Source organism: Colletotrichum paranaense (assembly GCF_030867605.1).
Source record: "Colletotrichum paranaense strain IMI 384185 chromosome Unknown Scaffold_14.1, whole genome shotgun sequence".
NCBI classification, from domain to species: domain Eukaryota; kingdom Fungi; phylum Ascomycota; class Sordariomycetes; order Glomerellales; family Glomerellaceae; genus Colletotrichum; species Colletotrichum paranaense.
This window is the reverse complement of record NW_026848972.1, coordinates 100,806-127,713: the sequence shown is the minus strand read 5'-3', so window position 1 is coordinate 127,713 and position 26,908 is coordinate 100,806. Positions and strand designations below refer to the sequence as shown.

The following is a 26,908-nucleotide window of genomic DNA, read 5'->3' as shown; positions in this document are numbered from 1 at the left end:
AGTTGAGACGACGGTTCATTAGAGTGCAGGTCAATTTAGTAAAGTGGTATATCTCCCTAGTCCCCGAACCCAATTCATCAAACGTCACGTTTTACATCTTAGAAATCGTGGCCTCAAACTTGCCGTCAATCTCGCGAATCTTCTGCGCCGATCTCTCATAGCCGGGCTCCTTCTTGAGCCTCTCGATATACTCAAATACACGGGGGTGCGCCGCCTTGGCAGAACCGCCGGGCCAGCTCCCCAGACCGTCGAAGCGGGGCTGCGCCGCGATGAGCGCAAAGCTGAGGAGGATGTCGGCGGCCGAGAGGTGCTCGCCGCAGATGTACTTGCCACCATTGGGCGACGTCTCGAGCATCTGGTCAATCATGGCCATGTGCTTCTTGGCGTTGGGGAAGATCACCATGCTGTAGATCCGGTTGGCTACCACCGACGTGATGGGCCGGACGAGGAAGGGTACATTGTCGGATTTCAGGGCTGCAAGGCGTCAGCGAATACTCCAGAATCGTGACCTGACGTGAGACTCACCTCCAATGACCAGAGACATGGTGAGGACCGGGAGCAGACTGCCCTCAATGTAGTGAAGCAGGTACTGGCACCTCGAGTACTCCTCAGTCTCGCCGCCAATCTTGCCCTCCTGGCCGTCCTTCCACTTCTTGGGGATGAGGCTGGTGTTCTGGCCAAAGTGCTCGCACAGGTACTGCGTCATGTAGCCACTCTCGGCCAGCTTGATGGACTCGCCAGAGCCGGTCGGGAAAATCTCAATCACGGGCGACTTGCCCAGCGGATGAACCTTTGCCAGCTCGGGAGGCGCCAAGAGCGTCTGCTTATTCCTGTGGAACACTTCGATTTCATAGTCAATCTTGAGCTCCTCGAGGAGCCACAGGATGTTCTGGGCTCTCGATTGCTCCAGCCTGGTGAATTGGTAAGCTTGGAATACAGAGTATGAGTGAAACCTGGACTTGACTTACCAGTAGAGCTTCACCTTGGGCTTCTGTTCAGTTGCCGCCATGTTGAGGGTATTCGATTGGTTCTTTTGGCGATGAATTCTCAATTAAGCACCTCACTGAATCTGAATTTACACCACGATACCACTCTGAACATCAATTGTTCAACCTGATAAGGTTTCCGGGCTTCGTCCCTCATTTATACGTCACTAGCTCATCGGAAGGCAAAGGGCCCGGCCCCACCGAGCTCACTTTCAGGTGTTTCCCCAAAACAAAAAGCACTTGGGCCGTCTCCTGTCACAGGAACACAGCATGCGCAGCACGCAGCGAGCAGCTAATTCACAGCGCAAAACCACGGGTTTATGCCCCACAATTTAGGCTTGCCTCGGTCTCCAGGCCTCGGCATAGAACCAGAACTTCTCTAGACTGCACATCAAATCGGCGGGACTGCTGGCTCCGAATTGCATACCACATTGAGTCGCCGATCTATCGTTGTCTGGCTAGGTTCGCAGCAGAGGCCTACAATTACTCTTGTCTCCTATTGAGTGTTGAATCGTGTCTTTGCTAATACTGCCTCGTGATCTACTACAATGATTCGAACACAGTTGGACGGCAAGATGGTTATGCCATCGAGCAGCTACCCAGGCGTGCCAATTAAGTTGAAGACAAAAATTGCAAAAGTTTAAGCGTCAACGACAGGATTCGAACCTGCGCGACCGAAGCCACAGCCTTAGCAGGGCTGCCCATTAACCACTCTGGCACGTTGACTTGTTTTGCTTATGTAAACGTTCCGATCTTGCGCATATATCATGGAGAAAACAAGAAGTCGGCTCGCCTAGTAGATCGGCAGTGTCGACCAACGATTACGTACTGTGTATCCGCGGAGAAAGATGCCTGAGAGCACAGTATGTCATGGCTTGCACTCTGGCTAATGCCCATCACTTGATTGGCTGATGCCTGACAGTCAAGGCCAGCCAATATTACCTAAGCAGTGAACTCCCAAGACTCGCGATGCATTGTGCCGTCACGGAGCTTCACATTGACGAGCGAAGCAGCAATTGCCCTTCGGAACCCCGCAAACCCTTGTCGGCCGACCGAATCAATCTCTTTCTTGATCAAACTGCGAACCGGTCCTGATCATCATTCAAGATGGCAGGCCACCACCACAGTGAGTGCCCCAATTGACACCAAAATTAACGACTAAAATGCTAATTCGATCAAACTAGAGCTGGCCCTTGACCCGGCCCTGGTCAAATTGGGACGTACGTAGAACCCTTCCTTTTCCACCGAACCCTCCGAATGCGATGCGAGGCGATTAGATACCGCGCGACTGAGCTGCTGTGTGGCATGGAAAGACGTGGAGAGGAGTGAAAGGGCTGACCTGAGAGCGACTCAACAGACATGCAGAGCAACAGACACATCTTCTTCCGCTGGACCCCGAGAACCGCTCGCGTCACCTTCATGTATGCCGTATTTGTGCCATTCGTCGTCGGCTACATTGGCTACAAGACCGACGTGAGTTGCCCCTCGTACCCCCTTCGGACCGCCGGAAGTACATATACTGACCGATCTATAGGGTCTCTGGGATCTCCGCGCGAAGCGCAAGGGCGACCTGGTTTACGAGCGATAGACGGGGCACGATATCGAGGGGGAGAATTGTGTAGATAGGCCCGGGACCGTGACCCGGAGCAGAGGAATGAGAACATTGAACAAGTACTTTTCTCCTGTGCACCATGACGATCGCAAGATGTCTGTACTGCTTTCGATGCAGTCAGGAATTTCGCCAACTCTTGAAGCAAGGCAATGCTTTGATAGCAAGCAGACGTGGAAGAACGACGCTTGCAAGTGATCATAACGCCGCCAGGTATACCTTCCAAACGAGCCATAACGCCGTGCGTAATTACAAACCCAAGTACCTGGAACCACGACTACAACTCGAATCACCACCTATCGGGTCGTCTACCTCTACCCCGAGACCGGTCTGGTGGATCATCGGGCAGCCTCTCGCCCCTCCGCCACTCCCCCTCGGGGAATCCACCATCTCCGAACCCAGAGCGCCGCCGGTCTCTGTCCCAGCTCTGCCTTCCCCCGAACCCAGCGTCCCGGCGCGGCCCCTGTGACGGCGGACCGCCCATCGGGCCTCTTGCACCGCCAAACTGCCCCGCTGCCCTATCATTCCGCGCAGTTAGGGCCGGCGCCACCGAGCCGTCCGGCAGCGGCGGCAGTATGGCGCACGAGACGTAATCTCCGACCACGAAATTGACCTCCTTGAGCGTCTTGTCCTTGGCCGAGTCAGCGTCGTCAGGTTGCTTGGCGCCGGCGCCGGACATGTCGACGTCGTCTGCCCCCTCCCCCTCGCCATCGGCGGCCAAGAGCGCCTCTGCCGTGCCGTCCCCGAGCACCACGCTCCCTAGGTCCTTGACCATGAACCTTGGCCCCTGCGCTTGTCCGTGGTGATGGTGCCCTCCCGCGTTGGCTGCTGCATTCCGGGTATCGGGGTAGATGAGGCGGAAGGCGAGCCTCGTGCCCACGCAAGGGCTCGGTAGCAGCGCCGGGTCTTCAGCTGTGATAAGCTCGGCGAGCTCGTCCAAGGTACAGTCGGGCCATGTGTAGAGTGATAGGAAGGGCGGAAGGCTCCTCGAGGCGAACTCGTCTGTTCTATATGGGCCTGTCAGCGTCGAGAATAGTACTAGGCGTCAGGCAGAGTCGACGTACCTGTGAAATGACCCGTCCTTGTAGAAAAGCTGCAGAAGGAATGGCGTAGTATCCTCCCGCTGATGGGAAGCCATGCCGAAGACCGCCAAGTATAGCCAACCCGCGCTTCGATGGGAAGAAGAAGAGACGACGTCGGGGAGTACGTATACGTATACTCGCCTGTGTGGAGTATTCGTAGTGAAAACAAGCTCGATGGTTCCTTTTTTGACAAGCTCCAGGCCCCCAGGTCCCCTTGCGACGAACAGGTACAAACAAGCACCTTTTTAGGCCCCCAAAAAGGGAATCAAACGGGGGTTTAGAAAAAAGAGGAGGGAAGCGGGAACTAGTTCAAAACTGCTGCAGTTGCCGCGTGCGTTTGTGTGTGTAAGAAGAGTGTGAGAGTACGTATTGCGGTGTGTGAGTGGTCGTGGTGTGCGCGGACGAAGAGGTGCGGGCGTGCGTCCCTCCCGACTGGAGTCAAGGTCGTAGGCGAGTGAGGCTGTGCAAGTTAAGCGCGATCTTCCAAAGCTTCCATGCATGGATCGTCCACCACACGTAGGGCGCCGTTCCCGAAAACTAAGCTTTTTTTAATTGTCAATCCGGCAACGCTCTATCCGGTTTTCTACCGTTCTCGTTTGACGACATCTCATCGACGTGGAGGCGAGTTCTGCTCTTGAACAACACACGAGGGAAGACTGGTGATACCCACGACCGAACGGACCCACCCGAGACACACGAGACACCGCAGTCAGCTACAGGGACAGCAAATCGACGCCAAAATGGACTTTGCAGCCCTCATGTCCAAGGAGCTGGACAAGTCCAAGAAGCCCACTTCCACAGCAGCAGCCTCCTCCTCATCGAAATACATCAAACGAGCCGACGTCGAAGCGAAGCGCAGGGAAGACTACCTGGCAGAACAAGCCCGCGTCGAGGCCGAGCGGGAAGCCAAGGCCGCCGCGAAACGCAAGCGCGAAGAAGACGATGCGGCAGAGAACAAGATCCGCGAGGAGAAGCGACAAAAGCTCGCCGAGGAGTCACGGCGGCGGCGCGAGGAAAAAGAAGCCGAGGAAGAACGCGCGCGGCGGAAGCGGCTGGGGCTGCCCGAGCTCGTCAAGGCCACGGCCGAAGACGACGACGATGCCGCCGTCGAAGAGGGCATGGAGGACATCCCCGACGGACAGCTCGCGGAGAAGCTGCGCGCGCTGGGCGAGCCGGCGACGCTCTTTGGCGAGGGTCACGGCGCGAGGCTGAGGCGGTACAGGCGGCTCACGACGGTGGTGACAAAGGGCCCCATCCCGACGACGCTGCAGCTCGTGGAGGAGAAGGACATGAAGGTGGACGCGGCCGTGCCCAAGGACAAGGAAGGTCGGCGGTGGCTGTTCCGCCAGCTGGCTTCCTACTTCACCATGGTCCTGGCCGAGTACGAAAAGGCAATGGAGGCGGAACGACGCGACACAACGGCGAGCAAGACGGCGTACAGCGCCATGGTTCAGAGCCGCGAAAACCTCAAGCCGGTATGTTTCCACGCACGCACACACATACGTTCATCAGACAAGCATAGACTAAACTATCGTGACAGCTCTTCCGCAAATTCGAAAAGTACGACCTCGACGACGACCTCCTCGCGCCCATTATCGACATCGTCAAAGCCGCACAGGAACGCCGCTACGTCGACGCAAACGACGGCTACCTCCGCCTCTCCATCGGCAAAGCCGCCTGGCCCATCGGCGTCACCATGGTCGGCATCCACGAGCGCAGCGCCCGCGAGAAGCTGCACGACGGCGAGCGCGGGCACGTCATGGGCGACGAGGTCACGCGCAAGTACCTGCAGAGCATCAAGCGTCTCCTCACCTTTGCGCAGGTCCGCTGGCCGCCCACCGACGTCCGGCAGTTGATGGGATGATTCTTTGCGCATTACTGTGCGCGCGCGCCCGATGATTACGTGGATTACGAATACATCACGATCGCCGAGTCACTCCGTTTGGTGTCAATTGCGCCCTGCCATCTAGTTTCCCCCCGAGGACGAAGGGTGGCCCCAGATGGAGAGACCGAGACGGAGACGACAAGGGGAAAACAAAAAAAAACTCTGTTCGAGACTCCTGGGCGTGTCCCGAATCGCGAATCCGGATGGAACTCGAACGGTGGTTGAGGGTGGGACAACGGAAACTGGGCAAAGTCGCATGCCATGCCCCCTTCCCTCTACCCCTCCTTACTGCTACATCCTCTCCCCTCTCTTCTCGTCACTTCTGGAGCCAACATCATGCCCATCGTTACTATCTTGCTCATACGTCTCTTTTCCATTTCTAGCGGATGCATTTTACTCCCGGTTCATCGGGAACTAATTCCACCACACGGAGTATACCTCGGAGAGAAAGAGAGAGGGGAGGGGCGCACCAGAAACCGTCTGCAAGGCGAAAGCGAAGCGCGATTATGGGCCATGCTGTCTGTGCCTGGCTCGCCTAGGTGGATGATGGATCCAAAATGATCCATGCATCGTTGACGATGTCGGATATGGGGAGGGGGGGAGAGGACTAGGTAAGGAGGGGGGCTAAAAAGAACCACACCCCCCAGCAACAGAAAGACCAGGGGGGAACGAACTGCTTGAGGAAAAACCTACGAACTGCCTGATGCAGGCTAGGTACGTGAAGGAGCAGCAGCAAAAAAGAGGATAATACTACTAAAACCCATCATAAAGAAAGAAAAAAGTTGAACCATAAGTTTTTTGATCACACACCCTCCCCTCCCCCCTCTCCACCCTCCAGGGATTTGGAGCAAGGTCTCCAAAAGGAAACCTTGTCTGATGAAATGCTGGTCTTTTGCGTGAGAGAGAAGCGCCGTGCGGGCCCCTCCACCCCATCTAACCCTGTCACGCTTGACCCTTGGGTCTTGTCCCCCCCCCCCCCCTTCTCTCTTCCTCGGCTGGAGCCCCATTTTGTAGACTCACCGGCTCTTATTTGCGGTATCCTTTTTTTTCTCGGGTGATCATTTGGGTGGACGCACTACCTACTTACTTTTGCCCTGAGGATATGTACCGTAGACGAAAGGAGGGTTATTTCTAGCGAACGGGGGAAAAGTTAGAAAGCCCACAAGATTGGAGCCCAGGTGATCGATCATTGCAGATTCTTTTTTTTTTTTTAAAAAAAAAAACACCTCAAAAAAGGCTTCTGCTAGTCTGTATCTGTATTCGTACTCTATTATCCTTTGACGAGAGGGGAAAGTGAGTGACCACCTAGCTAGGCGAGGAACCGAACTGGCACTGTGCAGGGAAACAACTTTGCCAAGACCCCGAGGCGATATAAAGGGTCGGGTATCGTTCATAAATCCGTCGGCAGGGTAAGCTTAACTTTCTGCGTTAGGCCCGAAGAGAACAACTAGCCGTGGGGCACAGTTCGGGCGAAGTGCAATCAGGTGGCTTGCATAAACGATACAGAGAAGAGACAGGGTGCATTATTCCCGACCATTCCCAAGCACGACAAGACAAGACGCTTCAATCGACGGAAAACCATATTCTCTTGACACATTTCTATGCCTGCTGCGTAAGCCTCAATCTATCGGCCCCGGGGATCCCGCGATCAACACCGCCGCCTGTTGCTTTAGCCGCTCCACCGTCCCAGCCGCTGCGTGAAGCTCCATGCCCAATCCCAGTGGCTAATGACATGCCTAGCACAAAAGTGCCATGACGTCTGAATGATCCCACGGCACAAGAGACGTGTTGGCAGGCGTACGTATGCTTTTCTTCGAGATAGCCAATGACCTGTCGCGAGACCGCCCAGTCTGCACCTCTGCATTGGCAGTCGACCACCCGAATATTTTAGGCTTTTGCGACTACGGCGCCAAGGTGGATCACCAAAAGTGCCCCGGTTGTCAGCATTCCAGTTGCATGCTCGCGGCGTGCTGCAGCTCTCGCGTCCGACCCACGGACAAGCACAACCACTCGGCCGGTATCACCGTCACCGCACGGCCCGTCGCCGCCGCATCGGAGGGCCATCAGCTCATGTTGTCGCCGCCCGCGCCGCCGGCCACCGTCGGCCGGTTGGACTGCTCGAACCAGAGCTCATCGATGCCCTGCGCACCGGCATGGGCATTACCCTTGCGCATGGTCTTGACCTCCATATCTGCCGCAATGATACTCATACGCCGGATCCGCTCCGTAGCGTCCCGCTCGTAGGCATCGATCGTGTCGAGGACCATCCTTTGCAGCGTGGCTCGGGGGTTCGGAGACACGGCGACCAACGTCTTGTGGCTCGTGCGTTAGCACACGGTGCGACTTCACACTTTCGGGGGCCGCGGAAACTCACCTTGTCAATTGTGTTGATGCGGGCCTGCAAAACCCCGCCCCGGATCATGGCGACGAGCTCGTCAATGAGCGGCTTGCCGGGTACGGCGAATGCATCCTCGAGGCTGCTCAAGGTGACGCAGGAGAAGGGGATAAAGTACTGCACGATACACTTGCTCCGGATTTGCGAGTAGAGCGTCGGGACGTGCTTCTGGAGGTAAATGTCGAGGAGGTAGTCTGCGCGATACGCCTCTAGGATGGCCAGGCAAGCCGAGTACCGGCCATTCACAAAAAGCGAAATGGCCTTGCGGATGTGAGGTTCCAGTTCCAAAAACGTTCTAAAGTTTTGGTTGTCGAGAACACGAGCCTGGAGCTCTTTCCGGTCCATGGTTGCCAGAGCTAGGAGGCCACCGTACACTGCCACATCGTTGGGGCTCGCGATATTGCTGTAGTCCACTCCCTCTTTGCCGGCATCCGTCTGCAGGAAGCTTTTGGCCGCCTCGTCAAACTTCTCGAGCCCCATGAGGGCGATGCCCTGGACGATCTTGACGTAGGGTTGCAAACCCTTTTCTTCGTCGCCGTTCTGGACCCCCGTGATCTTGCTCAGGTTGGCAATGACCATGGGCCATTCCCGACGCTGCAGCGTCACATTGACGAGGTGCTTGCCAACGTCGGTGATGTGCTTGGATGTGCTCACGTCTGGGCGCATCCGGCTGTAAGCCTCGCCAGCGCTATTAAGGTCGCCGATGCTTTCAAAGTGACGACCCAGGTCCTCGTTTCCCATCTGGCATCAGTTAGCCCTGGAGCATTTGTGCATGGCAATGTCTCTACATACCCGAATGCTCTCCTTGATCAGGTTCATCTTGTAACCCTTCAACTCACCCTCGAGGGCGTGAGTTTTGGCATTATTGGCCCTCTCCGTGAGCTCGACCCACGACTGATCGAATGTGGCTTCAGGCTCCAGAGGAGCGGCGACCTGAATCAACTCAACAACATCGCGGTAACGCTGCGTATCTTGACCCTTCTTGGCCTCTGCGACGGCAGCCTTGAGAGCGTCGACACAGAGCGGCACGCATGTCCGGCCGATGAGGAAAAGACGTTCAAAGCGGGTACGGCCTGTGGCAGTGGTGAGAAGCAGTTCCCCCCTGAAGGCGGCGGAGCCTTGGCACGCGGGCAAAAGGGGGCGGAGACGCGGGGAGGCTGAGCGTGTGTGCGGGCAGTGGCACTGCGGCAACGGCAGCAGGGCGCAGTCTACGAGAAACAAGGTTGAGACGGGCTGTGGTAGGAAACATCGTACCTGTGTAGTTCTGGATGTACAGATCTAGATCTAGTTTTGGGGTATCTGGAGAGTGACAGCGGCCGTTAGCAAGGACGCGCGTCTTGGCACTGACTTCCTATTTGAGACAGATCGGATAGGTCCGTTTCGGTGTAGGGAGAGACAGCGAGGTGAGGGAGGTGAGGAGGCTCAGCTTGGATGACGGAGACGCACCTCTGACAATGACACCTCCCTGATCGTCCATCTGGGTGAAGAAGGCGAGCAGGGCGTTGGAGTCGAGGCTGGCGTTTGCGCTAGCGGCAGCCATTCTGGAGATTGCGATATCGTATCAGGCGACTCAAGTTGATGGAGCCGTGCGAGATTTTGGCGGATCTCGAAATAAGTCAGCAGGGGCCAGCAGTGAGTGAATTGAAGAATGTAAGGTGTTAGGCGACACGGCGTACGGGGATGTGTGCCGGGCGGGTGAGAGCGAGGTGCGGTGGCCGATGTCACCGATGGCGGGTTAAAGTTGGCCTAAAAGGTGAATGGTGGAATGCGTGGATTATCGGGAATGAGGGGCTTTCTGGTCTGGTCTGGCCTGGCAGGTCAGGGCAGGGTCGAGGTGTTTGGACTTTGGACTCTGTGCTTTGGAGTCGTTGGGCGGTTCGTTGGACAGACGGGGGCCCAGTGACATTTGGGGGAGAGGGGCCGGTGCATGTTGCAAGGTACCAGGCGGGAAGGGAAGCTCGTGGAAAGTGAAAGGACTCGTGGAACACTCACCGGCTCCTGGAACTTGCCGCTTTCTGTACGTTGGGGCAGTGTGTGACTCGGGGGCCCTGGCCTGGCAGCTGCGCTCTGCACTCTGCAGAGATGAGAGGGATTTAAAAGGCCCAGTCGTATTGTGTCTGTCGCACTAGGCGTATCTGCGTGTGCGGGCTACTCTGAGAGAGAGTGTGTGTGGTGGTGAGCAAGGCTGTGGGTGTATGGAGGAGGGAGAGCAACGGTGAGCTCTCTGACAAACAGCAGGACGTCAACGGGCGGTACGGAGTAAGGTACGGAGTACCTTAGCAAATGAACTTCGAACTGGAGAAACGGTACGTAGTGTAGTGGTGACCTGGTTGTTTTTTGCGGGGTAATCGAGTAAAGAGGTTAGGTACCTTGAGGTAAGGTAGCGACTGCTCACTACCTACTGTGGTACGGTACCCCAGCTCCAGGGACGGTGCAAGTGCAGTTTGGTCCAAATAGCTCGTGTCGAAGTGCCCCATTCAAGTGTGTTCCGAATGCAATGTAAAGGAGCAGGCAGCAGCGACAAAAGTAACAAAATTAGAATATTCCCCAAAAATGACAATGGCGATCGTGCCGACCTGGTGCGCAGATGATTGGTAGATGCCAGCCAGATACGGCAGTCGGTCGATCACTGGGATTAAGGGACAAAGTCTTGGCGATAAACTGTCCGTAAATGGAGCTCTATCCAAGGTATCCGTACTCCGTACACATGTATCTGTACGAAGTATGGGTGGTCCATCAAATTGATCAGGGACTGTGTTCTCTATTCTTTTGCGAATGAAGAGAAGCAAGTGATTGTGACAGGGCCAAGAAGCAGATTGCAGATAGCTGTGAGATTTGCTTTCGAGTCCACCGAGACTAGAAACCTTTAGCCTCTCACTCTAACCAAGCATCTCGTTATCTAGACAGTCCACATGGGGAAAGCTAAGGGTAGTCGGTCTCTCATCTTCATATGTATGCCGTATCCGTACCAATTTGCTCATAGAAGCGGCACCCGCACCCTGCGCTCCGTTCGCCCCCTGGGCCCGCTGGTGCACTGATTCGTTTGATGACCGAGCTTGAAAAGGGTTGATTGATGGAGAGCATATGCTGATGTGCCAGCAGCGCAGCATTGGGATTGGACCAGCTTGTTCGGGATTCCTACATCAGCAAGGGCCAGGGACAGGCCGCCAGCATCGTGGCCGGGACTCGGAGCAGAACCCAAATCGAAACCGCTCAGCAGCCTGCAGACGGGCTGCAAGCAAGGCATACGCCGCATACCACAGGAGGACAGCTACCACATCACACCTGAGCCGCGAGCTAAGGTGGGAGGTGTGCTCGGTAAGGCCAACACCGGTACGTACCCACAGTGCCAGATACAGGGGTCGGTAGTTGGCCGAGGGTCTGTTCCTAGAGGGGACGGGAAACTTGGGATGTTGAGGTGTGTTGTGCTTGCGGCGGGCTTGCTGTAGGCGATGCTCTGCAGGCTGTGGTTTTACACGATCCGTGGCTCCTTGGCCAGCCCATCTTACGTGGACAGGTTCTGTAGTCGCTGGTGCTCGAAATCGATGCCGTTGACCTCGAGTCATCCAAGCTTGGTTTCCGCTCAAGAGATGGGCTTGATCTTGACTGGCCTGCGTTGGCGGGCCTCAAATTGCAAATGATCCCTGCATGGCAGTCTCAGATTCAGCTCGAGTTTCCAGTGTATGATTGTATAGGCGACAGCCCTGATTTGACAAAAATGTCTGGCGTCCAAAGGCTATGCCGTCGGGGCAATTCTGGACTCTCTGTTTCTACCGTATAACTGAGAGGGAATAAAAGATGGGGTGCAATGGCCAGGTTCGGGCCCAAGGTTCAAGCTGGGATTAGTAGGGCCGGAGCAAGGTCAGGGTCCTGGAGGAATATGATTGAGTGTGGGATCGCGTCCTTGAGCGCTCGGTCCTGGGCCTGTCAGGTTATGGATTATGAGCTCGACGGATACCATGGCGGGACGATTGCGAAGAATAGCGAGCAGAAGAAAGAGAGAGAGAAAAGGTTAGGTTGAAAGTGTCAGAGCAAAAGTGCCATGTGAGTCGAGAGTCATGAGGGTATCCATAACGAGGCCCAGCGACATTGGACGATTTGGTGGACGTTGGATTGCCCGCGTCTGTGCCAGGAACGCCTGCTCGAGACACTCCATGACTGTGCAGCTTGCAAGCCGCAAGCCGGTCGCCTGGCTCCCAAGAAGTGGGCGCTGTTGCTATTATCGCGTCACTCTTTGGTGGGCCGAGTTGTAACTTGTGAGCACCGAGAAGATGTAGATAGGTATTCGCAGCGTTGCGGTCGGGTCGGGTGGCCCCTGCGCAGGTACTCTGATGTGTGTACCTATCCGTACAAAGTCTCGATAGCTTTTAGCCTGGACTGACTGAGATGACGATTCCGATACATCAGACACGAGACAGGTAAAGGATATGAGCTGGTGACAATGAAGCAGACGGGTCGGACCCCAAAGATGAGTGGCTTTCTCTGGCACATTGGTGCTAGCCATACATTGGGACGAGGACGGGGCGGCTGCCCATGGTCTGTGTCTACCTGTGTCTGTGTCTGTGTCTGTTGGCACTTAGTAGGTAAGTTTCCCGCCATTCTATCCGCAAGGTATTCGTACCTTATTACCATGTGGGATGAGATGAGGTGAGGTAAGGTGAGGTGAAGTGCAGGTGAAGATACGTACCTTGGCGACTTTTGGCGACACCCGACTGGGAAAGTGTAGGTGAGGTGGTTTGCACCGGCTGCCACCTTCTTCCCCGTCTTGTCTCGTCCTGGGAAGTGGCCGGGGGTGTGTTGTTGACTGAGGCGAGGTAAGGTAGGAAGGTGTTGTGTGTGGGTGTGCCTTCCCTCTTGTTCCTCGCTCGCACTGTGACTTGTCTGTACAGTGCGCCCCATATTAATCTCGACTTCTTGTCTCCTAGTGGCCAGCACATGCATTGAATGGTCTTTCCTCTCTCTCTTTCTTGCACGAAATCTTGAGGAAATAACGAGGACGGGCGAACCGCAAGAGGGCGCGCGCGCGAGGGGAAAGAAACCTAAGGTAACGTGGCCCGTTTCCTTGATTTTTGTCAGGCCAATGCCAATCCGTTCACTCCTGGGGGCGTGTGTTTGTAAGTTCCATTGGATTGCAAAAGAGAGAGCGAGAGAGGAAAAAAAAGGGGGGGACCCAACCAAGTGACTGCGGTGTCTGCTTATGGTGAGTCGGCGACCGACCGAGGGCGTCCTGGGCCAGTTTTGCAAGCAAAAAAACCGCGAGAAAAACGCTGGCAATTGGCAGTATCTAGATCTGTTTGATATCCATAAGAGGCTCTCTGATATTCGATGCATGTTGTCAAGACAAGCGCAAGCGCGAAGGGGCGGGGTGGAAGTCTTGGCAAACGAAGGAAATCGAGCGTGCCAAGACTTTTGAGACCCAGGAAGCTCTTGCCTGCTGTCCCGATTCCCTGATGTGCCGCCCCTTCCATGCGCCGTCTGTACCGTCTGTACTCCGTACCTACTGCCCCCCGCTCTTGGGCTGACGCGTTTTGGTGGGAGTGGGAGTGGGCGACCTTTTTTTTTTTTTTTTTCCAGTCTTCGAGCTGGGCACACTGAGCACCTTCCACGCCCGCACCTCACCCGCGGACCACCTCCCTTCCAGCCCGGTCAGCCCAGCGGTGTCGAGGTGTGGAACCGTGAGGTGGTTCCTCTCTCTCCTCCACACCACTCACCATTCACCACCCACCCCCAGCCCAAGCACACCCCAGGGACTCTGCTGGTCTCCCACCGTGGACCAAAGTCCACGCCAATCTGAGAGCACCTAACCCGCCAAAACAGAAAATTTGTCGTCAAAATACACCACAGACACGTCCCCAATGACGGATGCCAAGACTTCAGAACCTCATCGTTCCCTCAGCCCTGGGCCCTGTTCCTCTGTAGGGCGGTCCATTTCAACGACGTCCCGTCCGCCATGTGACGGCAATCCACAAACGAAGCCCTTTTCGAATATTCCATGCGTTTTCCATCCCACCGGTCTGCAGTCACTTCGGCCTTATGGGGAGAGGGGGGGGGGCCTCAGGCTGGAATGAATCTCGCGATGCCACCAAGTACAAGGCGTGCAAAGTACGGAGCTCCCGCAAGAAAAGCCAAGAGTCTCCGGGAGCGCCAGGGAGAGCGAGGGGAGGGGGGAGGGGAATCAACCCCCAAAAATCGCTGGCGATAAACCCTCGGTGTTCCAAGAGGGGCGTGAGCCATGTGCCCACACAAACACAAACCAGACCAGTTGCTTCATGACACTCGTCCAAAGAGCCGTCGGTCAAGACCGTTTACTCGCCTTCGCCGCCATCGTTGTTGTTGTCGTCGTCGTCTCCTCTTGGCCCTTGGCAAGCCCCTCCAACGCTCAAGAGTCCCAGCAACGTGCTCGCTTTCTTTCTGCCGCCCCCTGCTTCGCTTGTACATTACACGCCTCGACGGCGGTGGCCTACGTTGTGTCGTACACACACATACACACACACATATCGCGGAATCGCTCTGATCTCTCCACCACCGCGATGCAGACACAAACGAGGCATTGGACCCTCGATCCCGACCTCGGGAAGATTGCGGCGTGCTGTTCGGGTTACGAGTGGGGACCGAGGGAGGGGCACTAGTCGCAGATGAAAAGGCAATCGCAGATTGATACTGTCGTCGAACCATCAGAGGACATGACTGGGCCACTTGCCCAAAATGACTGAGCTCCGTAACCATACCTACCGCCGCCATTCTCATGCGATGGTATGGGATGGACTAAAGGCTGGAAGGCTCGCGGGTGACGGGGCGGCGGGCTCGTTAGCAGATCCACGGACGGTTTGAGCCAGCAGGCTTTGCCCCGACATGTTGGAAACCGAACCTGCGTGCCAGCGCCTGCTTGGAAGCGTCCTCCGCCAACTCGCGGGACCGACTGTTTCGATGAGCCTTAGCACTGACAAACTCCCAGGTGTAGGGGTTGGCGGTTGTTGACAACTCGGGCTCTCAAGCTTCTTTTTTCCCTTCCCTTTGCGCGCTGGATTGATCATTGGACTGGACTAGATGCAGCTATGTCCGCAGTGCATAAGGGGGGTCCTCCCCGTCGAAGCTCAAACTGGGGTCTCCTGGGAAGCGCCTCCGAACCAATAGCATCCCGCGTGTTCCGTCAACTGAGAACCTGGGCCTGGCGTGTGAGTTCAATAAGTCAGCGTTGACTGAGATGAGAGCCTGACTTTAATTTCACCCCCGTTCCAGCTACTGACCCTCGTGGGAGGGGGGGGGAAAGAAGACAGGCAATTGAAGTATTGAAACCTCCACGTCTTCAAGCAGCTACGAAGACTTGGCCTACGCTGTCGGGTCACAACGGGCACGAACGGGCACGACGGCCACGTACCGGCGGCAGGTGGTGGACCGTCAGACTTGGAGGCTGGAAGCGATGGATCTACCGGACGAGGCCGGGCGGGATGATTCATTCCGTGGCGGTCTGCAATTGCGGTACGGGACCGAATGGCACGGAAATCCAAGCCAACGGTTGGTCTTGGGCAAGATTTTGAAGACAACGAAAATACACAAAGGGTAAAAAGGCATACGTACCCCCGGTTCCACCCTGCATCCAAACGCATGCACGAACGCCGCTGGCGCCGCATAGGTTTTTTTTAATTTATTTTTTACCTTCTCTCTCTGCAAGATATTCCATCCCCCCTCTTCAACATACCAAGACTCCAACACCAACTACGCAAAGCATGCATGGCCTTGCGAGTTGCAACTGACTGACATATAGATTCTATGCAGTAGCACCATCGGTTCGACCAAGTGGAAACTGGCCCATTCTCACGTCCCTCTCATCGGTTCCAGACGCATCTCCATTTGAGCAAAAAACTGGGCTGCATTCCTTTCCCGAAGGAACTCCGCCCTTTTCCCTTTTCAATTCCTTTTTTGAGCAAATCAACCGGGGCCGGGTAGGGACTCGACTCGCTCGCTCGCCCCGTATACGCAGTACTATCACTCTCTTCCTATCTACCGCACATATTCTGATTACTCGCCGACTGGAGACAGTTGCGCGTGCTCGGTGCTCACATAGTGGTCTTCGCGCGTGGTATCCGTACAGACCATAGAATATCCTCAGAGATATGTCGCCATCATCAATGACATGCTTTGCCCACCGCAACCCTCTATTCACAACACAATCAGAAGCCCAGCACCTAGTCCCGTTCGGAGTCTCTTGCAAAAGAACCCTTCCCATTCTGATTACAGATGGCACGCACCGGATACCACATACTAGTGGCCCGGCGTCTTTTAACTCAAGATTGCCTAGCCCGAGTTGCTTAAGATAGAAGCCCCAGCGAACTCGGATCTCGTCATTGGGCTGTCCACTAGAACGGGCGCTTTTAACACGGGAACAAGCGTGGCCCTTGGAACGCGGCGCTCAAGTCACCACCAATCCCGACAGAAGCGAGAGCCGAGAATCGAGACTGGGAGTTAGTTACTGCCCAGTTGTTCAGACCATTGATTTTCACTGCCTCGACTGCCCATTGAATGAGCAAGTGCTACCTATCAGGACAGGATGCCCTCCTGAAGAGGCCAAAGTCAAAATGTCGCTGTCGCTGTCGCATGCAGGCAAGGCAGCCGCCAATCTCACAACCCTGAGCTCTTCTTCGTCCGTTTTTGTTTCGTCTTGGCTTTCTGCACACATTTGCTGCAGCATCCTCGTTCCTCCCACTCCTCCCAGCGGAAAGGTACATGCGGACGAAGAGCAACCACAGCACCTCTTACACGCTCTGTCGTCCAAGGTATCCGTAGTCAACTACTCATATCCTAATTGCGTACTAAGATGGGTAGATAGGCAATGGATTCCATTCAGTAGAAGGTACCTTCCGCGGAGTTGCTCTACCCATACAGCAACTCTCACTGCCTGTCACAGATGGTAGACCCAAGAGTGACTGCCGTCCATCTTCTGCCATCATACTGCACCTCCCATGATCCATCTCCCCTGCCAATACGCCCCCCCCCCTCCCGGTCCCCCGTCGGCGGGCCCTTTCTTGGTGCAGTTCTCAGTCTCTCCAAGTCTTGTCCCTCTGATGCTTCCGCCCACCCCCCAAGGGTACCAAGCCATCCCAAGCCATGCTGTTGCGAACTTTGTGTTGTTGCTGCTGCTGCAGTTGTGCTGCTCTCTCTCTCTCTCTCTCTCTCTCTCTCTCTCTCTCTCTCTTGTTGTTCTGCTCGCCTTACCTTAATCCATCTTGGCTTATTGGCCTGCCTACTTGGTTTGCCTTATGATCGCCCCTGTTCATCGTCCATGTACAGAGTACTTCCCACGGATAGTGTACATGCCTCTCTCTTGAGTCTTCCTTTCCCCCTCCTCTTCCCCCTCGGCCTCCACCACCACCACCTCATCCTCGTACCGATTCCTATCGCCTTTTCGTCTTAGCTTCCCCATCCCCCTTTGCGACGGTTTCGTATTGTCTCCGTTCCCTCTCTTGTTGACCCTATCCGCGACTTCACTTGGGTGACCTAGAGACACCCCCTCCTCTACCATGAAGAAGAAGAAGAAGCACCATCAACCATCCACCATCCACCACCCATCCAGCACCATCGTCACAACCAGGGGCCTACCCGCCTGCCCGCCAGATCGTGGTCCACGTCCTGCGTCCTGCCCCGTGTGTGGAATACGTATCTTTCGACCGCGCTACTGGGACTTGGGACTGCGGGACTACCTTACACCGTGCGGGACCATATTCTCCATACCCTCGAGTCGTGTACTCTGCTGTCTCAACCAACCCCGGCCGAGACGCTACCTACCCGCTACGTAATCCATCCTATTCCTCGCGCTCAGCTTTCCGCGCGACTTACACACCTGCCCTGGCCTCTCACACACCTTCTTCCTCTTTCTCTGTCTGCGGCCCTGCACCGCTGCTGCACCGCTGCTTCGTACCGCACCCTGCTCGGCCTTAAACAAGGGCCCTTCCACCCCCCCAGCTGCGGCCTGCCCAGACGAGCCCAGCAAAGAGGCAAAAGATCCCCCGGCTCCTCTCTGGTCTTCCCGTTTTTGTTTAAACTTATCTTCCTTCCATCCCCCGCGAAGTCTTGGCACACGTTTCGTTCTTCTCATGTTCAAGACTTGATCAGTCCGAAAGCCGTTCCTAGCGATTGGGTTGGCTTATCGGACCACGACCCTTGTACTATCAAATATGCAAAGAGCTCGTCCTCCATAACTGCACTTACACCGAGAACCGGGTGCTCACCACCACCACAACCACAACCAACACCAACATCTACCTTACAGCAACTATTGTCAGCTTCCTGAAGCTTACCCCAGGACAGCTCCAACGGGCGACCTGTTTTGTCGACTGCCAAAATGAGCCCTCCATCTCAGCCTGCCAAGGCCGCAACCAACAACAACAGCAACAACTCACCTCCAGACTCCCACGCCTCTGGCAACATGTCAGACAACGAGTCCGCAGCCCCTTCTGCCAATGGCTGGCCAGTCAAGGAGCCGCCTTCTCCAAGTGGAAGTGCCCATTCTGGCTCAGACATGGACGAAAAGCCCGGCGAAGCTGGATCCAACGCCCCTGTGCAGAAGCGTCGCCGTGTCACCAGAGCGTGCGACGAGTGCAGGCGCAAGAAAATCAAGTGCGATGGCAAGCAGCCTTGCACCCATTGCTCAGTCTATAGCTACGGTGAGCCTCCTTCCTCGATGCTGTTGTCTCGGTGCAAAAGACTAATTTCCGCAGAATGCACTTATGACAAGCCCTCCAATCGGCGGAGGAACCCTGCGCCCCAGTACATTGAGGCGTTGGAGAGCCGCCTGCAGCGCGCAGAGACTCTTTTGCGCAAGTTTATTCCAGACGTCGACTTGGCTGATCCGACGCTGGATCCGGCCGTCCAGCAAGAGTTCCGCAACAGAGAGCACAGCAGGATCCAGAGTGCCAAGCTCAGGCACGACCCCTTTGTAGCTCCCGAGAAGGAGGATCCCCAGCTTCTGTCCATGATCGAGTCCATTGGCCAGCTGGACCTCGACGACAAGGGCGGCTGGGACTTTCACGGCGTCTCGTCCGGTGCCGTCTTCTTGCGGCGCATGAAGGAGCACTTTCGAGGCATGATGGGCCCCGTCACAAAGGTGCCCTTCCTCCCACGGCCAGACAGACCCGCGGGCCTCATCAACCTGGACTCGCCAGCATCCGCAGCCAGCTCCCCGTTCGACTCGACAATGTCCACCGCTCCGGAGCTCCCCCCGAAAGACGTGGCCAAGAGCCTCTGCTACCTGTCGCTCAACTGCGCGACGTGTCTGATCCGCATCGTCCACGTACCGACCTTTTACCAAATGTTTGACCGAATCTACGAGAAGCCATACGACGACTACACCAAGGAAGAACACAAGTTCCTGGGCCTCCTTTACGCCGTCATGGCCTTGGGCTGCATGTACAGGAACTTGGACGAGAATGCGCCCCCCGTGGCCTACAAGGAGTCCGTCGACGAAGGGTATGAACCCCGGAAGCCTGTCCCGGACCGTACTAACATGCCGCAGAATGAAGTATTACGATACCGCGAGGCGCATCTTGCAGGACATTACAGAGTGCCGAGACCTGACCTCGCTGCAAGCCCTGCTCTTTATGATTCTTTTCCTGCAAGCCACCTCGAACCTGAGCGGCTGCTACGCGTTTGTTGGAATCGCCCTTCGGTCGGCCCTGCGCATAGGTCTGCACAGGTACTTGAAGCACGAGAAGATTTCCATCATTGAGCAGGAGGTGCGGAAGCGAGTATTCTGGGTTATTCGGCAAATGGATATCTACGTCTCGGCCATGCTCGGGTTCCCGCTGATGCTCAACGCCGACGACATTGACCAGCCGTACCCCAGCGAGATTGACGACGAGTACATAACAAACGACGGCATCCTGACGCCACCGCCGGGCACCTTCTCCTTTTTTGAGGCTTTCAACGCCCACACCCGCCTGATGGAGATCTTGGCCAAGATCCTCAAGTTTGTCTACCCCTTGAAGGGGCTCGGCCAGAGTGTAATGAAGGGCGACAAGCCGGGAGCGACGTACCTCATCAGCTACGCCAACATTAAGAGGATCGAGGCCGAGTTGCAAGAGTGGTACGAGGTCCTGCCTGCGCAGTGGAGGCCGAGACCAGACGGCCCCGTGGAGGTTATTCGGTGCGTTTCTTGACACCACATTACAGTTGATCCAGGCTAACATATGTCTAGGGTGCGCCATTTGCTGCGGTTTGCCTACGCACACGTCCAACTGGTCCTCTACCGCCCGTTTCTGCACTACGTCTCCCCTCGCCTCAGTATGGGCAAGAACATTGACGAGCTCTCGTACGCCTGCGCCGCAGCCTGCATCAGCGTGTCGCGCAACATTGTGCACATTGGCATTGAGATCCGCAAGCAAAACGTGCTGGCCGGTCCGTACTGGTTTATGCTGTTTACCGAATTCTTTGCCATCCTCTCCCTCGTCTTTTACTCGATTGAGAACCCAGAAAAGATTGGATCGGCAGAGGTATTGGAAGATGCCATTGCAGGCAGAGACATGGTCTCGAAGCTGCAATCCAAGAGCCAGGCGGCCGACAGGGTCACAGAGGCCCTCAACGTAAGTCTCTCTTCAAGGTCCTAGCTGGCGAGTATACTAACTGGGGTAGGTTTTGTTTGAACAACTGCCGGAGAGACTCCAAGAGGCCAAGACCCGGCCAATCCCTACTAAGAAGCGTTCGGCACCTGGGCCAAAGGCCAGCTCGATGCCGGTTCACGGGCACCCGGCCCTGCAGCCGGGCATGGGTCAGCGCCGCTCCGAGGAACTGAGCCGGCCATCGAGCGTGGTGATGGCGCACGGAAGGATGGCGCAGGTACCGCTTCGTGCGTCTTTTGACGGCGTGCCCATCTCCGAGGCAGGATACCAGGACCCGTCCCTGGCGAGCAACATCCAGGACCTCCTCGGGATGGACATGTCGTCACGGGCGACGCCGGATTCGGTGAGCACGTCGGCCAGCTCAACGCAGCGCCCGCCACAAGGATTCCCGCCGCCGCACAACATGAACCATATCAGCAAACTCGACTCGCTCATGTTCCCGTCAGAGGATCCGTTTGCCTACCCCAACCAACCGATGATGGAACTGGGATACCAGAAGCCCGGGACGAACAACGTCAGCGGCCCGCAGGAGACGTTCATGATGCCCGGCGCATTCGACGACATTGACACCCAGCTCCTCGGCCAGTCTCCCGCGTACTATCTGCAAGGACAGAGCCAGCAGCAGCAACATTCACATCACCAGTCTAGCTACGACCTATCGAGCATATACCAGCAGCACTCGGGCTACTCTGGCATGCCGGACGCGGCTCGGATCGAACAGGCACGACGAGCGCACATGCAGCAGCGGCCCGCGGAGCTCGAGAGAATGCTCGCAGAGACTGGCTACCAAAGCAACTGGGCAGGCATGCTCGGCAGGAACGGATATCAGGGCCTATAGGCAACCATTTCGCTTCTAGTGATACCCAGCATTTATTTGGAGCCCTGCTAGTTCAGGGTGCGATCTATTTTGGGCGGGGACTTTTTACAGAGAGAGAGAGGATTTTTGAACCAGAGGGAAAAGGAGACACACGGCCGTATCGATCTAGGCGTTCCGGTCATACTTGATATGGATTTGATCAAGGTTGCATGGCATCATCACCAAAGGATGTCTGGATTGGTGAAGAGGCTCACACGAGCCTGGATTTTGGGATTCAGGGTGGTCAAAGAGATGGCCCCCGAGGCATACACGCAGGAGAGCGTGTAGGCACACTCACACAGCAGTTGTATGTAGTTGTCATTACAGCTAGCATACGTTACAATGGGACATGGAATTACCAAGACGGGGTTGCAGATGTGGTGACAATGTGTGGAGTACGGGATAAACGAGTGACAAAAGTGCGACACACGCCCCCAAGCCCAGGGACGGAACAACCAACCCACTTGCGACACAAACGGCCCCCGTAGGGGGCGAGGGTAAGGGTGCAGCCGTGAAGCCGCCATTGAATGGAGTGCAGGGCATTGCAGGCGCATCTGCATTTGCATCGCAGCAGGCTTGCAGGCCGAATAGTATCCGTATCCCGTAAGGCGTGGCGCGATGGACGGCGGTGCGGAGGCGTCGCGGCGTAAGCTCTCCCCAATATGCCAAGCTACCTTATGGACCTAAGGCTAGGTAGGTCCCTAGGTATTATTCCTGGACGTGAAAGGGTGAGGATTGTTTTTTCTGCACAAATGTGAAGGTAGGTACCCCTCCTCCACCTTATTCCGGTTGGCGGACGGGGCTGATGCGAGAGACAGTTCCTCCCTACCTAACCCCCGTTTACTACCTTGGAACGAGCTCAATGCCCAAGGTCCCAATTGGTTGGATGAGGTGTGCTGGTGTACGAAAGGGCTCTGGAATTGATTGATGGAAAGGTATGGTGCTGGATATTTCGTGGTATTCTACCCGGTGAGGTATGTTCGTGTTGGTTGTGAGAGAGAGCGATGACGGTGAGGTGAGGTGGGCGTGTACAGTATAATCCCGACTGGCACGGTACCTTGGACTGAGGTAGGGATCGTGAAGGGGACCGTTTGGTGGGTATCCATACGGAGTACATTTCACCGTTGGGGTCGACCAGGGGCCCGCTCGGGAGACCGATGCTAATGGGGGCCGTCAGCGGGAACGAACCAAGCCGAATGAGGACTTGTCTGCGAGGTGACTGGATCGCGGCTGTGTTTTTTTTGTAAGTCCTTTCATGATGCCTCTATCCATAGGTAGACCGTAGATGGATGTCATTCCATTAGGAACAATAAAAAAAAACACCAGCGTCCGTCTCCAAGGACCACATTGGAGGCCGACGGGACGCTAGTATAGTAGCGAAGCAAACAGGGCTTAGGATCGTGAGGTGAGGTGGCCCAAAGACGGGATATCTCCGCTAAATCCTTATCAGAGTCTCACTGCGGGGCGCAGGAACCGCTGGGTCTTTGCCTCTCACCTACCCTTCCAAGATACGCCGTTTCGGCACCGAAAGAGGGCTTTTAGCCTCACACGGTACGAGAATGGTCGGGCGTCCCTGAAGGTCGACTTTCTCCATTCCTTGGACAGTGCGGTAGCCTGTAGGTATGCTCGCGCAGCGAAGGGGAAACGCGGGACTAGTACGGAGTAAGGTAGTAGCAGGCTAGCTCGTGCCCGTCCTATCATGGGATAACCGTTTGTCAGGTCTCCCCCCTCTCTTTACCCGATAGATCCAGTTACTTGTTGTTGCCCTGTGGTGACCCGTAAACTATCATGGCATCCTTCGGAGGCACCGAAGCAAGCGGAGCCTCTTTGCGCTAGACAGACGAAAGCCCGGCCACCGGACGTTGGAACCTCTGTCTCTCTCTCACCTCTTGTCCGCCTTTGCAGAAGCACACCCCCGTTTCCAACCAAACAAACATTTGCATTTCGCGCATTGGGGAACCAACCACTCAAGTTGTCAAGGTACCCGTGAACCGCTGGACCATCTCTTTGGATTGAAAAGAAGTCTTGGCCTACGGTGCCTTGTCACTAACAAGTGTAGAAGAACCCGCCACGCCACGCAAGCGCCACCCCCATTTCGAGCCACAGTTCTCCAATTGGCGTGTCTCGTAATCCGTGCGTTTCTTAGCCGCAGACGACATACCATCAAACTACTGTCTGTACCTTACACTTTACCTTGCGTGCAGAAGGTACACACGGGTTTGCTTGTTCAAGATCCCCAAATCGACAAGAGAAACAACAAGACCATACTGCGAGGCAACGTCAGACCGCTCTCCCCCCCTTGCCCCTCTCCCTCGATTATTGACAAGTCCGGACAACAATACCTACCGCCCACACACACACTCACACACCCCTCAACGTGACCCGAACCATGGAGAGCGCCATTGATCACGATGTAGTTGTGGTGGATGAGTTTGATGCTCTGTAGGTGGAGTCGCATTGCGCGTCAGCGTCCTTGTTTCCTCTTCCTTGGGCCCCGTATTCTATCTTGGTCTCCCAATGTTCGCTTTTGGCTGACCGGTGTTTCGCCGCCAATAAAGGTCCATTGAGGTCAAGACGTCGGCTGAGCCGGTTGAGTCGGTTGTGTCGGTTGCGCCTATCCCGACCAAGTTTCCCGGTACGCTTCCCGCGCCCTGCTACCATTCACGCACTGTTCTGTCAGGTCACGGTGACAAGCGTCGCTGGGACCTTGACAAGACCTGGATGGCGTCGCCTCGTATGGAGTCTAGTCGTCTATTGTACCCGTTCTGCGACTGTCGTGGGCGTGGTGGTGTCCGTCTTGTCCATGGGGGATGCTGATCTTGTGTAAAAGCTAAACTCCATGCCCGCAAGGTCGCCGCGGAGCTCAACGCCAGCGATGGCCTCGTTTTCCTGCCCGGTGAGCCAAGCCGCAGCTATGAGGACTCGGACATGGGTCCGACCTTTCGCCAGCGGCGATAGTATGTCTCTCCCCATGGCAGACTGCCCCCTGAACATCTGCTCCACGTACTGACACGCGAATAGCTTCTACTACCTGAGCGGCGCCAACTTTGCCGACTGCGCCGTGACCTACGAGCTGGCGTCGGACCGCTTGATTCTCTGGATCCCCTATGTCGAGCCGCGCCAGGTCCTCTGGTTCGGCTCGACGCCGGGTATTTCGGAATGCCTCAAGCAGCTCGACGTCGACAACGTGCGCTACACGACGCAGCTCAATAAGTTTCTGTACCGCCATCTGACGCCCGGTTCGACGCTCTACGTCCTCCACGCCGACCAGGTGCCGCCGCTGCTGCACGGCGACCTGCTCCAGACGGCCGCCGAGGTGCGCGTCGACACCACCTCGCTGCAGCCGGCTGCGGACCAGGCCCGCGTCGTCAAGACGGAGTACGAGGTCGCCATGATCCGCAAAGCCGCGGCCGTGTCGGCGGCGGCCCACCGCAAAGTCGCCGAGAGGCTGCTGAAGCTGGGCAACGAGAGCGAGATTGAGGCCATTTTCCAGGCGTGGTGCACCACCGAGGGCGCCCGGGAGCAGTCGTACGCCATCATTGCCGGCAGCGGCAAGAACGCGAGCACGCTGCACTACGACGCCAACGATGAGCCGCTCGAGGGCCGCGAGGTTGTCGTGTTCGACGCCGGCTGCGAGTGGCACTGCTACGCGAGCGACATCACCCGCACGCTGCCCATATCCGGGCGCTTCTCGACCGAGAGCCGGGCCGTGTACGACGTCGTGGCGAGGATGCAGGACGAGTGCATCGCGCGCATCCGTCCCGGGACGCTGTTTTTCGACCTGCACGTCCACGCGAGCCGGGTCGCGCAGGAAGGCCTGCTGAAGCTGGGCGTCCTCCGAGGGGACCCGGCCGAGGTGTGGGATGCGGGCACCGTCGCGGCCTTCTTCCCGCACGGGCTGGGACACCACGTCGGGCTGGAGGTGCACGACGTCTCTGGGCGCGAGAGGCTGCTGCTGCTGAACAAGGGAACGGGCGGGCGGGTCGGCAAGAGGGAGGTCATCACGCCCGAGATGATGAGTGCCATGGCGCAGGCAGGCGTCGGTGCCGGTGTTGGCGGTGCTGCTGCTGCTGCTGCTGCTGCTTCGGTGCCGCCGCCGTATCGGGGACGGCAGTACCTGCGCAAGAACATGATCGTGACGGTGGAGCCCGGAATGTGAGTGTCTTCCCCCCCTCTGGATCGAGAATAACTCAGCCTACCCAGACTTGTAGATGAGGTGTGATCTGAGAACGTCGGGAACCTTGCTAATTAGTCACACGAAACACAGCTACTTTTGCAGAGAGTACATTGAGGGCTACTTCCTCAGCAACCCGCGCCACGCCCGCTTCATCAACAAGGCGGTGCTGGAGCGGTATTACCGCGTCGGCGGCGTGCGTATCGAGGACGACATTCTGGTCACGGACGACGGGTACGAGAACCTGTCTACGGGGGCGCCCAAGGGGGAGGAGCTGTTGCGGGTTATCAACGGCAAGGCGTGAGATGCCTTTTGGGGAGTGAGAGGTGATGATGATGACGATGATGGAGAAGGGTTGGTTTTTTTTTTTGATTGGTTTTGCTGGGAGCGTTGAAGTAGTTTTTTTTTGTAGATAGAGATAGTAATGTGTATATGCGCGACGGTGTTCTCGTGTACATCTGTCCGGTTCCTTGGCGGTAGCTGGGAAATCATGCTATCATTCAGCTTGTTAGAGTTTCGCGCGCTCAATGAAAAGGGGGGTTCGCGTCAAGTGTAGACGCCGTAGGCTCTCTGGGAGTCGAAGACTCTCCCCTCCTTTTTTTTTTGATATGCCCTTGGAACATGAAGCTCGTTTATATTTGGAGGATGTAAGTAAATCCTATGTTTTGTCTCCTTGTCTGGAGGGAAGATAAACAGCAGCATATCCTCCTTTCAGCTTATTCAAACGTCTCAGACATGTGGAGGATGATGAACAGGGGACATTGAACACAATTATTGGTATCGTCAACAGGGCTAGAGAGGAGTCCAGGGAGGGGCGTGGAGCAGCATACGTTTGCCATGCCGACGTTTGCGAGGGCGGACTACTACCGAGATAGCCTCCCCTTGGGGAATGCAGCAGATGAGGAACCTGGGCTTGGAAGCCTTGTGGATGTCTTCGTGCCCCATTGACTGACCATACGAATCACGGGGATCAAATTCATCCCAGAGAACCCATTTGTCCATCTCATCAGCAGGCACGATTCCACTACAACGACCGAGACCATGTGTTGAACTTTAGACATTTTTGCTTCGATGTTTATATATCTTTACTTCATCCCATCACCACCTCGTCTAGTGCCGCCGGCCACGGCCTCTGCGTATATTCCGTCGTTCATGTCATCACTTCTTATACAAGTGAGGGTAAAGTGCGAATCATCTGACTACCACTGGCCATCGTCATGATGCTGCGAGACCACCACAGCCGTAGCAAGCCAACGACACGTACCAAACGGCATCTCCGCGCCGTCTGCGACCTTCCGTCACCCCTCTCA

The 26,908-nt window shown here is 56.1% G+C and overlaps 9 protein-coding genes across 9 annotated transcripts; 5 read left to right on the top strand and 4 right to left on the bottom strand.

The window, feature by feature from the left end:
• Nucleotides 1–91: 91 nt before the first annotated feature.
• CPAR01_13906 (glutathione S-transferase) lies at nucleotides 92–1,009 on the bottom strand (the record flags this gene model as incomplete). The annotated part of the gene is made up of 3 exons (XM_060498158.1): nucleotides 92–474; nucleotides 526–911; nucleotides 969–1,009. The coding sequence occupies 3 exons, from the start codon at nucleotides 1,007–1,009 to the stop codon at nucleotides 92–94; spliced, it is 810 nt and encodes a 269-aa protein (XP_060342892.1).
• Nucleotides 1,010–2,093: 1,084 nt separating this feature from the next.
• CPAR01_13905 (uncharacterized protein) lies at nucleotides 2,094–2,574 on the top strand (the record flags this gene model as incomplete). Its single annotated transcript, XM_060498157.1, has 4 exons — nucleotides 2,094–2,112; nucleotides 2,171–2,206; nucleotides 2,344–2,459; nucleotides 2,521–2,574. The coding sequence occupies 4 exons, from the start codon at nucleotides 2,094–2,096 to the stop codon at nucleotides 2,572–2,574; spliced, it is 225 nt and encodes a 74-aa protein (XP_060342891.1).
• Nucleotides 2,575–2,884: 310 nt separating this feature from the next.
• CPAR01_13904 (Sin3 associated polypeptide p18) lies at nucleotides 2,885–3,733 on the bottom strand (the record flags this gene model as incomplete). Its single annotated transcript, XM_060498156.1, has 2 exons — nucleotides 2,885–3,602; nucleotides 3,660–3,733. 2 exons carry the CDS (start codon nucleotides 3,731–3,733, stop codon nucleotides 2,885–2,887), a joined length of 792 nt encoding a protein of 263 aa, XP_060342890.1.
• A 684-nt stretch (nucleotides 3,734–4,417) lies between these two features.
• On the top strand, nucleotides 4,418–5,541 carry CPAR01_13903 (Prp18 domain-containing protein; the record flags this gene model as incomplete). Its single annotated transcript, XM_060498155.1, has 2 exons — nucleotides 4,418–5,152; nucleotides 5,218–5,541. The coding sequence occupies 2 exons, from the start codon at nucleotides 4,418–4,420 to the stop codon at nucleotides 5,539–5,541; spliced, it is 1,059 nt and encodes a 352-aa protein (XP_060342889.1).
• Nucleotides 5,542–7,449: 1,908 nt separating this feature from the next.
• On the bottom strand, nucleotides 7,450–9,497 carry CPAR01_13902 (26S proteasome subunit RPN7; the record flags this gene model as incomplete). Its single annotated transcript, XM_060498154.1, has 5 exons — nucleotides 7,450–7,676; nucleotides 7,727–7,874; nucleotides 7,937–8,698; nucleotides 8,750–9,030; nucleotides 9,404–9,497. 5 exons carry the CDS (start codon nucleotides 9,495–9,497, stop codon nucleotides 7,450–7,452), a joined length of 1,512 nt encoding a protein of 503 aa, XP_060342888.1.
• Nucleotides 9,498–14,226: 4,729 nt separating this feature from the next.
• CPAR01_13901 (uncharacterized protein) lies at nucleotides 14,227–14,586 on the top strand (the record flags this gene model as incomplete). Its single annotated transcript, XM_060498153.1, has 1 exon — nucleotides 14,227–14,586. The coding sequence occupies one exon, from the start codon at nucleotides 14,227–14,229 to the stop codon at nucleotides 14,584–14,586; it is 360 nt and encodes a 119-aa protein (XP_060342887.1).
• A 552-nt stretch (nucleotides 14,587–15,138) lies between these two features.
• Nucleotides 15,139–15,588, bottom strand: CPAR01_13900 (uncharacterized protein; the record flags this gene model as incomplete). The annotated part of the gene is made up of 1 exon (XM_060498152.1): nucleotides 15,139–15,588. One exon carries the CDS (start codon nucleotides 15,586–15,588, stop codon nucleotides 15,139–15,141), a length of 450 nt encoding a protein of 149 aa, XP_060342886.1.
• Nucleotides 15,589–18,296: 2,708 nt separating this feature from the next.
• CPAR01_13899 (fungal specific transcription factor) lies at nucleotides 18,297–21,406 on the top strand (the record flags this gene model as incomplete). Its single annotated transcript, XM_060498151.1, has 5 exons — nucleotides 18,297–18,618; nucleotides 18,673–19,420; nucleotides 19,467–20,096; nucleotides 20,148–20,532; nucleotides 20,582–21,406. 5 exons carry the CDS (start codon nucleotides 18,297–18,299, stop codon nucleotides 21,404–21,406), a joined length of 2,910 nt encoding a protein of 969 aa, XP_060342885.1.
• Nucleotides 21,407–23,813: 2,407 nt separating this feature from the next.
• Nucleotides 23,814–25,902, top strand: CPAR01_13898 (metallopeptidase family M24; the record flags this gene model as incomplete). Its single annotated transcript, XM_060498150.1, has 5 exons — nucleotides 23,814–23,866; nucleotides 23,983–24,200; nucleotides 24,255–24,381; nucleotides 24,446–25,579; nucleotides 25,692–25,902. The coding sequence occupies 5 exons, from the start codon at nucleotides 23,814–23,816 to the stop codon at nucleotides 25,900–25,902; spliced, it is 1,743 nt and encodes a 580-aa protein (XP_060342884.1).
• Between the last annotated feature and the right edge of the window lie 1,006 nt (nucleotides 25,903–26,908).